Source organism: Heterocephalus glaber, unplaced genomic scaffold, assembly GCF_053883595.1.
Source record: "Heterocephalus glaber isolate CG9 unplaced genomic scaffold, H.glaber_assembly_v1.0 deba00001444, whole genome shotgun sequence".
NCBI classification, from domain to species: Eukaryota; Metazoa; Chordata; class Mammalia; order Rodentia; family Bathyergidae; genus Heterocephalus; species Heterocephalus glaber.
Window position 1 is genome coordinate 10,183,048 of NW_028258297.1, and position 15,783 is coordinate 10,198,830.

The 15,783-nt window shown below is 52.0% G+C and overlaps 1 protein-coding gene and 1 long non-coding RNA gene across 2 annotated transcripts; one reads left to right on the plus strand and one right to left on the minus strand.

The window, feature by feature from the left end:
* Positions 1 to 1,070: 1,070 nt before the first annotated feature.
* Positions 1,071 to 9,062, plus strand: LOC101718778 (uncharacterized). The gene is made up of 2 exons (XR_015452295.1): positions 1,071 to 1,305; positions 6,790 to 9,062. It is a non-coding gene; the product is annotated as an uncharacterized LOC101718778 (long non-coding RNA).
* Positions 9,063 to 11,672: 2,610 nt separating this feature from the next.
* Positions 11,673 to 15,041, minus strand: Lgals1 (galectin 1). The gene is made up of 4 exons (XM_004845646.4): positions 14,789 to 15,041; positions 13,476 to 13,555; positions 12,117 to 12,288; positions 11,673 to 11,872 (listed from the first exon to the last, which is right to left on the minus strand). Exons 1-4 carry the CDS (start codon positions 14,795 to 14,797, stop codon positions 11,726 to 11,728), a joined length of 408 nt encoding a protein of 135 aa, XP_004845703.1. The 5' UTR covers positions 14,798 to 15,041; the 3' UTR covers positions 11,673 to 11,725.
* Between the last annotated feature and the right edge of the window lie 742 nt (positions 15,042 to 15,783).

The following is a 15,783-nucleotide window of genomic DNA, read 5'->3' on the forward strand; positions in this document are numbered from 1 at the left end:
TTCCAGAGCCTCCCCACAAAACCCCCACAGCCTGCTGTTTATGGATGAGGACTCTGAGGCTCAGAGAAGGACATGGATTTGACTGAACCTTCTCAGCGAGTGGGATCAAAGCCACTCCCCTGACTTTGCCATCTACACAGTGTGGCTGTGCCCTCCCAGGGCTTCTGGTATGGCACAGAGACGGGACAAGCAAGGAGGCAAGCCTGGCACCAGACCACAGCCGGGGAGTGCCGCAGGGCGGGCGCTTAGTCTGTCCAGCCTTAACTGTGGCCTAGCAGGGCTCAGGGAGGCCCAGGCCCACTCCTAAGCAGCTTGGAGGCTGCCACCTGGGCCTGCTGCTGCTCCAGACCTTTCCCAGGGCATCTCAGGGCCCCTAGGCCCAAGGAAAGAAGATGTTTCTTAATTTAATGAGCATCTACTGTGTGCCAGGTACAGCAAAAGATGGCCCATTCTCTGAATAGAAATAATGAAGCTTGGGGTGGGGGTTTAGGTCAGTGGTTCCAGTGCCTTCCTTGCAAGCACAAGGTCCCGAGTTCAATCCCCGGTACCAACCCCCCCCCCAAAAAAACTAAAAAAACAGAAATAATGAAGCTAATGAACGAAAAGAATCACAAAAGCTGGGCATGGTGGTACACACCAGTAATCCCAGCACTTGGGAGGCTGAGGCAGGAGGAGCAATGTGAGTTTGAGGCCAGCCCAAGCTATATAGTGAGCTCAAGGACAGTCTGAACTACATAGCGAGACCCTGTCTCAAAAAAAAAAAAGTGAAGAGAACCAACATTACAGAGCTGTGGGAAACTAGCCCACCGGGCAATCATGTATCAAACCGCCTGAGTTAAGTTTCTGTTTTCCGCTTCCGGCCTAAATTTGAGTTTCCCGCCTAGGTTAAGTTTGAACTTCCCACCTGAGTAACGTACCTGAGTAAAGTTTCTCGCCTAAGTTTAAGTTTCTGTTTCCCGATTTCAAAAGTAGGATCCTCCCGCCCTCTGCCTAGCGATTCGCCAATGACTCTCCTCGTTCCCGCCCCCCATCCCTTCCCTATATAAACTCTAGCTAGCCCGGCAATAAACGAGACTCGATCAGAAGCCTGTCTTGTGTCCGTCTCTTGTGTCTCTTGTCCCTCCATTCTCACTCCCCCTCTAGGGTCTCCGTTGACTTACCCGCGGGTCGGGACAACTGGCACCCAACGTGGGGCCCGAGCACGGGGGATCCAGTGAAAAACGCTGTTCGGAGAGCCGGCGAAAAGAAAAAGAAAACGAAAGAGGACGAGAGTTGACGGGAACCTGCCGTCTCTTCTGAACCTCGGTAAGTGGAACAGCGAATATGGGACAAGAAATCAGCCAGCATGAGTTGTTTGTAGAAGGTCTCAAAAAGGCTTTAAAGGCACGAGGGGTAAAGGTGACTGTGAAACAATTGTTAAAATATTTTGATTATATTAGAGATGTTTGTCCTTGGTTTCCTATCGAGGGGACTATAGATGAAAAACGATGAAAAAGAGTAGGAGACGCTCTTAAAAATTACTACAACACCTTTGGGCCCGAAAAGGTCCCCATTACCGCATTTTCCTTCTGGAACTTAATAGGTGAAATCATATCCCAAAAACAAAGAGATCCCATCGTGGCGGGTGCTATTGAGGCAGGCGAAGAGGTGTTAAAACAAAAAGGGAAATTCAGTCAAGCTGGAACAAAAGCACAGGGTGAAATGGCGGATGAAAAAGGGGAAGTACAGGGCGGAGTGACGGATCAAAAAGAGGGAGAAGACTTGATGTCCTTTGACAGTGAGGACGATTCGAATGTTCCTCAGATAGAGGACAAAAGGCCCCAAAAGGAGACTGGGACCTCCACTTCCTTGAAGGCGAGCGGTCCACCCTCCGGGGCCCGAGCTAAACAAAAGAGGCTTTATCCTTCACTCAGAGAGTTTAAGTCGACTTCCTTTTTCTCAGATGAGCTGGGAGACAAAGATTGGGCAGACCTTGATGAGGAGGCCGCTCGGTATAACAATCCAGACCGGCCACCCGTTGCCCAGCAACCACCTCCTTATTCCGCAAAAACCGGGGAGCCCAGTGCTCCCCCTCTTGTCTGCCCCGCAGTAGATCCCCAAAGAGAACTCCAGGATAAGATACAATCTCTAAAAGAACAGATAAGACTAGAAAAAGAACACCAGGAACTTATTACCCAACTTGAAGAGTTAAAAACAGGCAAGGTACAAAAAGATGTCAGTAAAAAGGACAGGCCTAGTCTTCAGCCCCCCCCTTAGAGGGGCGGCCCCTAAGGCCATACCCAAACCAGGCAAATCTCCAATGCCTGTAGACCTAGAGGCTTTCCCGGTAACCGAGACCACTGACCCACAAGGGCAGATGTGGAGACATCACGGTGGTTTCGATTTTAAGATCATAAAGGAGCTCAAAACAGCCGCCGCTCAGTATGGGGCAACTGCACCCTACACTATGGCCATTTTGGAGTCAGTGGCAGAAAACTGGCTTACACCAGCCGATTGGCAAACGCTGGCCCGAGCCACCTTGTCCGGAGGGGACTATTTGTTATGGAAATCTGAATATGCTGAAAATTGCCGGGACACCGCTAGGCGCAATGCACAAGCAGGAAATGGCTGGATACTTGACATGCTTTGGGGGGAAGGCACCTATGCCTCCAGTGATAATCAGATGCAATACGATGCAGGGTTATATGCCCAGATTCAAACTGCGGCCACTAGGGCCTGGAAAAAAATTCTTACCAAAGGAGACATGAGTGCCTCCCTCACTAACATCAGACAGGGGCCCGATGAACCGTTTGCTGATTTTGTTCATCGTCTCCTCACAGCGGCAGGCAGGATTTTTGACGGTGCAGAGACGGGGACCGATTTTGTTAAGCAACTTGCCTTTGAAAACGCCAACGCCGCATGTCAGGCAGCCATTCGCCCTTATAAGAAAAAGACAGATCTTTCTGGCTACATCCGCCTCTGTTCAGAAATTGGGGCGGCTTACCAACAGGGGCTCGCCATGGCTGCGGCCGTGCAAGGTTACACCGTTAGACAGTTCCTGTCTCAACAGAATAAAAATAAATGCTTTAACTGTGGGGAGGCCGGTCACTTCGCTAAGGAGTGTACATCCGGAAAGGCAGTGTTGTCTAAAAGGCCTGTTCCGGGGCCTTGCCCTAGATGCAAGAGAGGAAATCATTGGGCCAATGAGTGTAGATTCAAAACAGACGCTCATGGCCAGCCCCTCCCGTCGTCCCATCCTCCATATCAGGGAAACGGGAGGGGGGGCCAGCCCCAGGCCCCCAAAACCAAACAAGTGTATGGGGCAACCAGCTTGCCTCCGGCAAACAACAATCCATTTCAGACCTCCTCAGAGCCACAACAGGAAGCGCCGGATTGGACCTCAGTTCCACCGCCCACACAGTATTAACCCCAGAGATGGGAGTTCAGGCCCTTCCAACCGGTGTCTTCAGACCCTTACCAAAAAATACCTTTGGATTGATAATAGGTAGGAGCAGTGGTACCATGAGAGGACTGCTGGTGTATCCCGGGGTGATTGATAGTGACTATTCGGGAGAAATTAAAGTTATGATCTCCTCCCCCAAAACTATTAACACCATTCCGTCAGGCCAAAGATTTGCTCAATTGTTGCTCCTTCCTCTCCTCCCTACCTCCAACAAAGCCCTCCCTAACAACCGGGGCAACTCAGGGTTTGGGTCCTCCGATGTTTACTGGTCAGAGGTAATTTCCAACCAGAAGCCCCTTATGACCTTATGGCTAGATAAGAGACAGTTTTCAGGACTGGTTGACACGGGGGCAGATGTCACCATCATTAAAGAGGAAGATTGGCCTCAAACATGGCCTCTGGAGGATACCCTCACTCACCTCAAAGGCATAGGCCAAAGCCAAATCCCCCGGCAAAGCTCTAAGCTACTGACCTGGACAGATCAAGAAGGGCATCACAGTACCATCCAGCCCTTCGTGATCCCTGGGTTGCCTCTCAACCTTTGGGGCAGACTTGTTATCACAAATGGGAATGATTATCTCCAGCCCTAATGAGGTCGTTACCATGCAAATGTTTAAAAATGGGTATATCCCTGGAAAGGGGTTGGGTAAAAACTCCACAGGCATTGTACAGCCTATCGAGCCGACTCCTCGGTCCTCTCGAGCAGGTTTAGGCCATTTTCCATAGGGGCCAGTGATGCTCCTGCACACCACGCTGAAAAGATCACCTGGCTTTCAGATGATCCGGTGTGGGTCGATCAATGGCCCCTATCTCAGGAAAAGCTGGGTGCCGCTAAACAGCTGGTGCAGGAACAGCTTCAAGCGGGTCACATCATCCCCAGTACCTCCCCATGGAATACACCCATTTTTGTGATCCGGAAAAAATCGGGAAAATGGAGACTCTTACAAGACCTAAGGGCGGTCAATAAAACTAGGATCCTCCTGGGAGCTTTGCAGCCTAGCCTGGCCTGCCCTCGCCGGCGGCCATTCCCCTTGGCTATTATAAGGTTATCATTGATCTAAAGGATTGTTTTTTTACCATCCCCCTGCACCCTGACGACCAAAAGCGCTTTGCCTTTAGCCTCCCCTCAGTCAATTTTCGAGCTCCCATGCTAAGATTCCAATGGCTAGTACTGCCCCAAGGCATGGCCAATAGTCCCACCCTATGCCAGTCATTTGTGGCCGCAGCTCTCCAATCCACATGAGATAACTGGCCTCAGATGTACATTGTCCATTATATGGATGATGTCCTGGTGGCGGGACAACAAGGAAGTGAGGTTTTAGCCTGTTATGCTGATCTCCGACAGGCCCTTGAGTCTCGTGGCCTCCAAATTGCCCCGATAAGGTTCAGCTGAGAGACTCCTATACTTACCTCGGATTTCAGATGAAGGGACCTAACATTTCCTCTCAAAAGCTCACTTTACAGCTAGACAATCTTAAAACCCTAAATGACTTCCAGAAATTGCTCGGAGATAAAAATTGGCTCATGCCATATTTAAAACTTACTAAACATGACCTAAAACCTCTCTGTGATACCCTACAAGGAAATAGCCACCCCACTTCACCTCGGGAGCTCACCGCTGAGGGGCGTAAAGCCATTAGAGCGGTAGAACAAGCCATCCAAAACCAAACAATTACCTTTATAGATTATAACTCTCCTTTACAGTATGTTATCTGCAAAACCTCTCTCTCTCCCACTGCTGTTTTCTGGCAAACCACACCCCTTATGTGGGTTCATCTCCTGGTTTCCCCTAAACGGGTCCTCTATCCCTACTGTATTACAGTTGCAGACCTGATTATCCTAGGCAGAGACCATGGAAAAATGTATTTTGGAAAAGAACCTGATATTATTATCCAACCCTACCCTAAAGATCAAATTGATTGGCTTATACAGACTACTGACTCCTGGCCAATTGCTCTCGCTTCTTATACGGGCTTGATAGACAATCACTATCCTCCAAACAAACTTATTGACTTTGCCAATAGACATGAGTTCATTTTCCCAAAGATCACTTCCTGCTCTCCTCTAACAGAAGCCCTATTAGTCTTTACAGATGGTTCTTCCACCGGGATAGCTGCCTATGTGTGGGACAATAACACTGTCCAATTCCAACTGAGCTACACGCAGTCATAGCGGTCTTTTCTACATTCCCTAAACAAGCCTTTAGTCTCTTTACTGACAGTGCTTATATTGCTCAACCTGTTCCCCTATTAGAGACATGTGGATTGATAAAACACGCCTCTCAAACTGGTGGTCTTTTTATTCAATTACAAGATCTAATCAGAGAAAGATCCAAGCCTTTTTTTATTGGACACCTTCGTGCCCACTCTAACCTACCTGGCCCACTTACAGAAGGCAACCGGTTAGCAGACCTGGCCACACGGCCGCAAGTCTGCTCCTGCTTGCTAAACATTGATGCCCCCCGCTCAGATTGACCAGGCTCAAAAAACACACCACTTACATCATCTGAGTGCCCACACGCTTCGCCTCATGTACAAAATTACTAGAGAACAAGCTAGACAAATTGTTAAGGCATGCCCTACGTGCACCCTCCATCTCCCCACACCTCATTTGGGAGTTAATCCTCGTGGCTTAATTCCAAATGCCCTATGACAAATGGACGTCACACACTGCCCTGAATTTGGAAATCTTAAATATATACATGTCACCATTGATATATATAGTGGATTTATATTTGCCACCCTACAAACCGAGGAGGCTACTAAAAATGTGATTGCCCACCTTCTAACTACCTTTTCAGTACTTGGATGCCCACAACAAATTAAAACAGACAATGGTCCAGGCTATACCAGCTCTAGCTTCTCTAAGTTTTGCAAACAGTTACACATAACACACGTGACAGGTATCCCATATAACCCACAAGGCCAAGGCATTATAGAGAGAGCCAACCTCACACTCAAAATTACTTTAGATAAAATAAAAAAGGGGGAATGGTACCCTATCAAGGGGTCACCCAGAAATCTAATATCACATGCACTATTCATTCTTAATTTTTAAAATTTGGATGCCAAAGGATTATCAGCGGCTAATCGTTTCTGACAAACAGAGACACAGAAGCACTTTGCCTCTGTTATGTGGAAAGACCCCCTGAACAACTCATGGCACGGACCTGACCCCGTGCTTATCTGGGGCCGAGGATCAGTGTGTATTTACTCTAAGGAAATGAAGTCAGCCAGGTGGCTTCTGAAACGTCTGGTAAAACAAGTAGATAAACATATTGACAACACTGATAATCTAATATCCTCTAGGGAAGAAAGTCCTCCCTGAGACAATGATCTTGCTTTCAGATGCGGAAGATGATATCCCTAATCCTGCTACATGGGATGCTGCTAGCCCTGACACCGACAGCAGAGGGCGGAATGGGAGGTCCAGCTGATCCAGAAAAACTGCTCATAGTGCTATATGGGTCCCCCTGCGACTGCAAGGGTGGTCGCCCCCAAGCGATCCCCCCGGTCTACACTCGCCAGACCGACTGCGGAGACAAGATAGCGTATCTGACAGCCGAGAGTTCCAACACTGGGGGGGTAAAACAGGGCTGGAAGTGTGTTCAGAAACCCAAAATCATACCGGTAATTAATGGCAAGCCAGGACCATGCCCTTCAGAGTGTCATTACACCTCGGAGATGCACTCTACGTGCTACAAAGAGGCACAACAATGTACAGGTCAAAATGACAAGACTTACCTAACTGCCACCCAACAGAGTGAATACTCTGGCTCCGTTGGGGGGGAGTATGACCCCAATAGTGTTCATGGGGTCAACAAGTATGGGCAAGCCAGCTGCCCCACCGGCCAGACCGGTAAGTCGATCTGCTGGCCACCACAGGCCCCACTCCACATATCCGACGGTGGTGGGCCCTCAGATAGGTTGAGGGAACAGGAGGTACAGGAACGGATGGTGGAAATTATCGAACACATGTAACCCCCCGTTCGTTACCATCCTTTAGCTTTGCCCAAGTCTCGAGGTATAGATCTCGACACCCAAACTACTACCATCCTAGAAGCCACATTCCAAACACTTAACCTTTCCAACCCAAAATTCGCCCAAGAGTGCTGGCTATGTATGACCCTTGGGGTGCCCATGCCCATCGCTTTACCTGTAACCAATTCCTCCGCTGCCCTAGGAAATAATTGCAGCCTCTCCCTGCCCTTTAGGGTCCAGCCGGTACAGTTTAATACCTCTCAATGTTATCAGGGCCTGGCTCAAAACAATAGCTATGATATAGATGTTGGGTTTCAAACTTTTTCTACCTGCTCCCTAGTGACCAATCATTCTGCTGCTCTCTGCCCCGCTCCTGGCCACGTACTCGTCTGCGTACTCGTCTGCGGTGGGAGCCTGGCCTTCACCTCCTTGCCTACCAATTGGACCAGGCTATGCGTGCTGGCAGTCGTCCTCCCAGACATTTCCCTCATCCCTGGGGATGAGCCTGTGCCCTTGCCCAGCCTCGAGTATATTGCAGGGCGACATAAGAGGGCAGTCTTGCTGGTCCCCTTGCTCGTGGGGTTGGGAGTTTCTGGCGCCCTGGCCACTGGCTCAGCAGGAATGGGGGTTGCGTTACACTCCTATGCTAAGTTGTCTAATCAGTTGATTGATGATGTCCAAGCTCTTTCTGGCACCATCACAGATATCCAGGATCAGATCGATTCTCTGGCAGAGGTGGTCCTTCAAAATAGGAGGGGCCTGGATCTGCTTACCGCTGAACAAGGAGGGATTTGCTTGGCCCTACAAGAACGCTGTTGCTTCTATGCCAACAAGTCTGGAATTGTCCGAGATAAAATCAAAGAACTCCAAGAAGACCTAGTAAAGAGACGAAGGGAGCTCTTTGAAAACCCCTTCTGGAGTGGACTGAATGGATTCCTCCCCTATCTCCTTCCCCTGTTAGGACCCCTGCTTGGCTTATTGATCTTACTATCTCTGGGACCTGTATTGTTTAAAAAACTCATGGCGTTCTTAAAGTCACAGATTGAAGCCATAAAAATGGAGCCCATTCAGGTCCATTACCATAAGCTGGAAATGGCCGACCAGGGAACCTATCTGGAGGTCTAACGGAGCCCTCACATACCGGTGGGCCCCTTCCCCCTCTCCAGCCCTGGTGAGCTGGGCTGGATAGCCAATGACGGGCAACTGAAGAGACGTGTCCCAGGGGGGAGCCCCTATGCGCCACCTAAGACAGGTGCCAGATCATTGATTATCTGGTCAACCCATGACGGGTAAGGCGTGTAAATGGGCACGTATGTTCTTCTGACCTAAGACAGGCACAGCCCCCTCAGGGAAGGATCCCTGGTCCCCTCTTTTTAAAATAAATAAAAAAGGGAGGACCTGTGGGAAACTAGCCCACCGGGCAATCATGTATCAAACCGCCTGAGTTAAGTTTCTGTTTCCCGCTTCCCGCCTAAATTTGAGTTTCTCGCCTAAGTTTAAGTTTCTGTTTCCCGCTTTCAAAAGTAGGATCCTCCCGCCCTCTGCCTAGTGATTCGCCAATGACTCTCCTCGTTCCCTCCCCCCATCCCTTCCCTATATAAACTCTAGCTAGCCCGGCAATAAACGAGACTCGATCAGAAGCCTGTCTTGTGTCCATCTCTTGTGTCTCTTGTCCCTCCATTCTCACTCCCCCTCTAGGGTCTCCGTTGACTTACCCGCGGGTCGGGACACAGAGCCTCTGCCAGTTTCTGGACACCATGCCTTTCTTTTTTGTTTTTGGTACCAGGGATCAAACTCGGGTCCTTGCGCTTGTGCAGCCACCAGCGAAACCACTGAGCTAAATCCCCGGCCCTGCCATGCCTTTCTACACTTTACCTGGGTTCATCCTCACAACTCCACGGGGTAGATACTGTTACTGTATTGACTCAGTTTGACAGGAAACTGAAGCTCAGAGATGTTGGCCCAAATACACCCAGGAATTGAGCTGGGATTTAATAGTGGCCTTCTCCTTCCTGCGTAGAGCCATGTGTCCTGTAGTCCAGGCCTGGAGTATAGTGGGTGCTCAGCCAGCCTAGGGGGAATCAGTGTGGGTAAACAGAGCGGAGAGAAAGCCCTAGAAACACTTCCTTTGATGTCCAGCAGAGAGCGCCCTCTGCAGCCAGGCTGCTAAAACCGTTGCTTTCTGGGCGGTGCCAGGGAGCCCCAGAGGGTGGGGTGTGGCTCATGGGACCTCCTTCAGCGTGTGCACTCCACCCTCTTTGGCCTCCTCATAGGGCTGGCAGTGGGGCGCCAGGCCTGTCACCCACTCCTGTGTACCCACTGTTCAGGTGAGGGGACCACAGAGTCTGCAGCTTTCAGACCAGCCTCCTGGTCGCACTTAAGAGTCCAGAAAAGGGGGTAAATGACCTGCAGCCACGAAGCTAGGGACCTGAGGGGGCTCCTCTCAGGGTTAGCTGGCTCCGGAATGTTTTGACTTCCCCGCCCCCGCCCCCCCCCCCCCCCCGTACTGGGGATTGCACCCAGGACCATCGCAGAACTACATCCCCAGCCCCTTTTGATTTTTCTTCCAAGACAGGTTTTCAATAAATGGCTAAATTGCTCAGACCGGGTTCAAACTTGCAATTCTCCTGCCTCAGCCTCCTAAAGTGTTAGGATTACAGGTGTGCACCACCACATCTGACATTCGGACTCATTATGTCATGTAGAACCCATTTCCTCCCCTTCACATTGGAGAAATGGACATCTCAAAAGGTAGTGGAAGACGGGCTGGGGATTTAGCTCAATGGTTTCGCCGCCTGCTGCGCAAGCACAAGGACCCAAGTTCAATCCCCGGTACCAAAAAAAAAAAAGGTAGTGGGAGGGCTGGGGATTTAGCTTAGTGGTTCCACCACATGCCTTGAAAGCGCAAGGTCCCGAGTTTGATCCCCAGTACCAAAAAAAAAAAAAGGTAGTGGGAAAACCATTATCCATCCCCTGAACATTTACCATGTGACAGGCATTGAACTTGGCCTCTTTCATGTAACATTTCTTTTTTGTTTTAAGACAGGGTCTTGCTATGTTTTCCAGGCTGGTCTTGAACTCACTCTGTAGCCCAGGCTGGCTTCAAACTCATGATCCTCCTGCCTCAGTCTCCTGAGTGCTGGGATTATAGGCATGTATCACCATCCCTGGCAACATCTCATTTAATCTCCGAAAAACCCTAGCATAGGCTGTATTCCCCTTGTATAATAAGGAACTGAGGCTTTTGAGAGGTCACTTAACACACACAAGGGCACACAGATGGAAGCCCCTTGTCTGACTCCAGATCTTTTTAAATTTTTCCGTAAGAAGTAGCTGCATTGGTGAGTCAGGGATTTAGCTCAGTGGTGCTGCCCCCTGCCTCAAAAGCACAAGGTCCCGAGATCAATCCTCTGTACCAAAAAAAACCAAAACCCAAAACAAAAGAAAGTAATGGCCATATAGCTAAATGGATGCACATTGAGGCCATACTCTTTTTTTTTTTTTTGGCACTGGGGATCAAACTCAGGACCTTGCGCTTTCGAGGCAGGTGCCAGAACCACCAAGAGGCCATACTCTTAAGTGAAATAAATAGGACACACATGTATAAATACCGAATAGTTTCTCTGGTGTGAGAAACTGAAAGTGTAAATAAGGATTAAAATCTATCATTGATGGGCCGGGGATTTAGCTCAGTGGTTTCACTGCCTGCTGAGCAAGCACAAGGATCAGAGTTTGATCCCAGGTACCAAAAAAAGAAAAAAAGTATAATAGATAATGTGAAACAGGAAGAAAAGGTCTAAAGGGGAAGGGCAAGTGGGAAGAGTAGGGGAAAGGAAAGAAGGGAAAGGAAAAAATATGAGAAAAGGAAAAATGGAAACAAAGTCTTTGTAAATAGGGAGGGGTGGAGGGGTTAAAGGGAAGGCAGGGGAATGGGGAAAAAATAAGAAGCAAGATATATCATGTAAAGGTACAAGTTCCCAATGATGAATGTCATCATATTGTACACCTAAAATGTACCAATAAACTTAATGAATAAAAAAGAAAAAGTAGTGGCCCTCTGTGAATTCATTCCCTAACACTGCAAGAAAAAAAAAAAGGCAGGAACTGGTTCTTGTTCAGTGGTCCTCAGTACTCTACCACATCCCTGGTTGGGAAGATCTCGGAGAGCACTCCTGGAGGAAGTGAGCTGGAGGGATGGAAGGGGCTGGGCCAGGGGACCGGTTCACACACAGACATACACAGGAGGCTGGTTCAGGGGGAGCAGAGGCAGCTGCCTTTAATGGGGGCCATGGGCTGGCTGGCTTCACTCAAAGGCCACGCACTTGATCTTGAAGTCGCCATCAGCTGCCAAGTAGTTGATGGCCTCCAGGTTGAGACGGTTGGGGAACTTGAATTCGTGTCCATCCGGCAGCTTGATGGTCAGGTCGGTCTGGTCAAAGGAGACGCAGATCTGGGGGGTGGAGAGGACAGTGAGCCGGGGCCCTTCCTCATGGGGCCCTGGCAGCACCCGGGGTCAGGGGCGGTTCGGACAGGGGGGGACACTCACGTGATCACACCCTGAGGGGTAGGGGGTGGTGGGGAAGTCTCCAGCAAGGAAACGTAGCTCCACCACTGACGGCCATGCCATCCCGGGCCCGCCCACCTCCACTCCCAGTCCCCAGTGCCCCGCGCCCCGCGCCCCGCGCCCCGCCCACCTCCGCCACGCTCCCGGGCTGGAAGGGGAAGGCAGGCTCCCGATGCTCCGCCCCCCAGGCCCCGCCGTCCTTGCTGTTGCAAACGATGGTGTTGGTATCCCCGTGCGCGTTGAAACGAGGGTTGAAGTGCAGGCACAGGTGGTTGTTGTCTTTGCCCAGGTTCAGCACGAAACTAGGAGGGACAGGAGGGCTTGAAGCCGTTTCAGCCAGCTCCAGCCCCCAGCGGACCTGTCTGCCACGCAGGACACCGTGCGTGGAGTGGACCTTGCAGAGACACTCATTAACAGGTGACCAGAAGCCTGGATTCTAGTTCCAGCCCTGCCACCTCCTTGCTGTGTGACCTGAGCTAGTCCCTGACCCTCTCTGGGCCTCAGTTTCCCCACCTGTACAATGAGGGCTGCATAGGAAGGATGTTGAAGGGTCTTGTGTCGTAGATATTAGTTTGTGTCCTAGCCCCTTTGATCAAAGTCAGGGACTCCCTCCAGATGGTGACCTCTGTAAGTATAAGTGTTCTGTCTGGCTTGTTTTGTTTTGTTTTTTGAGACCAGATCTTGCTATGTGTTTCAGTCTGACCTTGAATCACTATGTAGCCCAGGTTGGCCTTGAACTTGAGACGTTCTTGAGATGAACTTGAGGCATCCTCCTGCCTCAGCCTACTGAGTGCTGGGATTACAGGCGTGTGCCAGTATGCCTGGCTGTGTCCTGTCCTGTACATTTCTGAATCCCTGGTGCCCAGACGGACACGCAGTAGTGGCTTAGTCATCGTGGGACAAATGAATGCAAAATAATATTAAATTTGTGGAGCGGAGCTTTTAGCAATGGCTACCTCAGAGGGTTTGTAAGAAAATGAGAGTAATGGTAATGACCCTTTGGTAATGACTCGCGGATCATCATCATCCTCATGACCCAACCACCTCTCACTTCCTCCGTATAACAACTCCGCTTATTAAGAAACTGAAGCTCGGTGAAGTTGGCTGACTCATCTAAGGTCACATGGCGGCCAGCTGAATGAATGATGAACAGGAGCGGACTGGGATTTCACGGGGAGGCCAGGGCCACGCCCCTCTCTCGCCCTCTCCCCCACCCCAGATTTGGCCCCGCCCCCAGCCGGAAGGGGCGGGCCAGGCCAAGGTGGACAGCTGGCCCCAGCTGGTTCAGTTTAAGAAGCTCCAGCAGGGATGGAGGGGGTGACAATGGTGGGGGCGCCAGGGCCAGCGCAGGAAGTGACTCACCCAGAAAACGCAGCAACGGCAGCTGGCCATTAACCCCCTTCCCCGCGGCGAGGGGCGGGTTTGACGGTCAAGCGCTCTCCAGCCCTCCACCCCGCCCCGAGCCCCACCCCTGCCACACGGCCCTCACCTCTTGGCGTCGGGGGCCACCTCGCCCCGCACTCGGAGGCACTCCCCAGGCTTGAGGTTCAGGTTGCTGGCGACCAGACCCTGTGCAGACGAGACCCGCCCGCCCAGCTGGGTTAGGAGGACGTGGCCACCTCGGCCTGAGGTGTCCTGGGGTGGTTCGAACCCTGGCTCCTCAGACCAGACAGGAGGTGAGCTGGGGACAGGACTGGGTGAAAGATCTATCCTTTGATTATCCCGGCGGCCCTGGGAAAGTTCCTGTTCCCAGCAGGGTCTGTTTCAGTGTGAAACAGGAGCGCTGTTCTAGGAGTCCAGCTCCAGTCCAGGACTGTTTGCCCATCCCCTTGGGGATTCAGACTCGGAATGGCTTGGGAGGCGGGGTGCAGTGCACCATGGCCGCCTATTGCTGATAAAGAAGACCTGGTAGGAACGTGCAGCCACTTGCCCCAGGTCATGCTGAGCGGAGGGGCTGCCCCTTTCCTGCTCTATAAGTGGCCTGGGACTCCTCGACCTCACCCATCCCCTTCAAGCCCTCTCTGCAGATAGGCACAGGGGCTGGAGGGGACGCTCTGAGGGACACAGCCAGGTCCTTCTGCACAAGGGAGAGTAGCCAGAGGTCAGGGCTGGGCCAGGGTGGCTCAGGATTAACAAGATAGCAGGACTGGCACACTGCACTGCCATCACCCCCGGCCTTCGAGGTTGGGCGGGAGTTAACTGGTGTGCATGGTTCCTTCTGCAAGAAACTTGAACCCTTTCCCTGGGGGCCTGCAGGAGACTCCCCCCCGCCCGCCCCCAGGTCCCACAGGAACCACCCTCCACCCCTGACCTAGGCAGCCTCTCCCGGGTAGCCCATCCGTCCCCAGCCCCAGCGACCTCTTGGAGCCCTTTGGAGCAGAGAGTGACTTGGCCCTGGCCCTGAGAGTGAAGACAGCTGCAGGGGGGAGGGGACCGGAGGCTCTCTGGCATGGAGGAGGGGAAAGGACAGTGGCCTGGGCCAAAGAACCCCCCTCCTATTGGCCACACCCTTCCCACTCCCACTTCTCAGACAGCTGCGGAACTGCAGAATGTCGGCCCTTGCAGAAATAACTGTTCTGTTAGACTCTGAAGGAGTCCAGAAAATTCCTAAGCCAGAGAAAGTTTTGAGGGGCCATGCCCCCCCGACCCCATTTTGCAGATGTGGTCACTGAGGATCAGGAGAGAAAAGGCACTTGTCCAATGCTACACAGCAAAGACTAGAACCCGGTGCCGTCCTTCTCTCCCCAGGCCATTTGTTCCCGCCCTGTTCCCTGGGCTTTGGGGTGGGGTCCCCACACTTACACAAGCCATGATTGAGGCCAAGAGGATGTCCGGGGACTGCTGCACCAGCTGTCTGAGGACTCCACCCGATAGATGGGCCCCAGCCGCTCCCACCGTTTTAACTGGACCAGACCCAGTAAGTCCCGCCCTCTGGAAATTCAGCCAATTGTAATTCAGGACAGGGCTGGGGGGCCACCGGAGGCGGAGGCAGTGGAATTTTGAAGCCAGTTTTGGAGTAAAGGTGACCAATCAGAATGGCGAGACCCTCCCTCTCACCTAGCCACGCCCCAGAACCCAAGCTCCACCTCCCATTCTCCATCCTCCCCAACCTAAAAAAAAAACCAAAAAAAAAACCAAAAAATTTGTGCGGTGGCAGAGATTGGGGGAAGCCAGTGGAAAATAGTTTGAGGATGAGCTAGGGCCAGAGTTGGCAGGAAGGGGCCTGGGGCCAGGAGGGTGAGTCCCGGGCTGGGGGGTGGAGGTGTTCCCAGAGGACAGCTGAGGGGGTGCAGAGTCTTTGAGGAATTAGAGGGGAGTAGGAGAGGGTGCTCCCTGGAGGGGACCAGGGCGTGGCTCGCCGTGGGCCTCTGGAGAAAGAAGTCTAAGGACCCGTTACCACAAGGCCGGGCCCCACCCGGGCCTTCCCCGGAAGCAGGGACTGCGGCTGAGGCTCGTGCTGCTGTGCTTGCTAGGGCTAAAGAAAGGCTGGGCAGGGTGCCAGGCAAGAGGCGGCCGGCCCGGCTGGAGTCCCTGGCTTCACTCCCCTGCAGGCCTTCTGGGGACTCTCAGAGCCCTCCCTGATGCCCTATGCCTGTCTGAGAGGGTCAGGCCTGGGAGGAGGCGAGATTGGGCCCCGCCAAGAGGACTGAGGTCCTGGCTCTGTGCACCCCGTCCAGGCCCATCGAATTCTCTCTTTCTGAGGTCAGGCCCGTCCTTCCTTTCCCATCTGTCCCACAGACATTCTCTTTGCCTGATCCCGGGCTGCCTCAGGGGATTCGGAGATGATGTACCCATCC

Coding starts and splice junctions, on each gene's coding strand:
- Lgals1 (XM_004845646.4), bottom strand. Junction 12,289..13,475: donor GTGGCCCCCGACGCCAAGAG/GTGAGGGCCGTG, acceptor TGTCCCTCCTAG/TTTCGTGCTGAACCTGGGCA. Junction 11,873..12,116: donor AGCCCGGGAGCGTGGCGGAG/GTGGGCGGGGCG, acceptor TCCACCCCCCAG/ATCTGCGTCTCCTTTGACCA.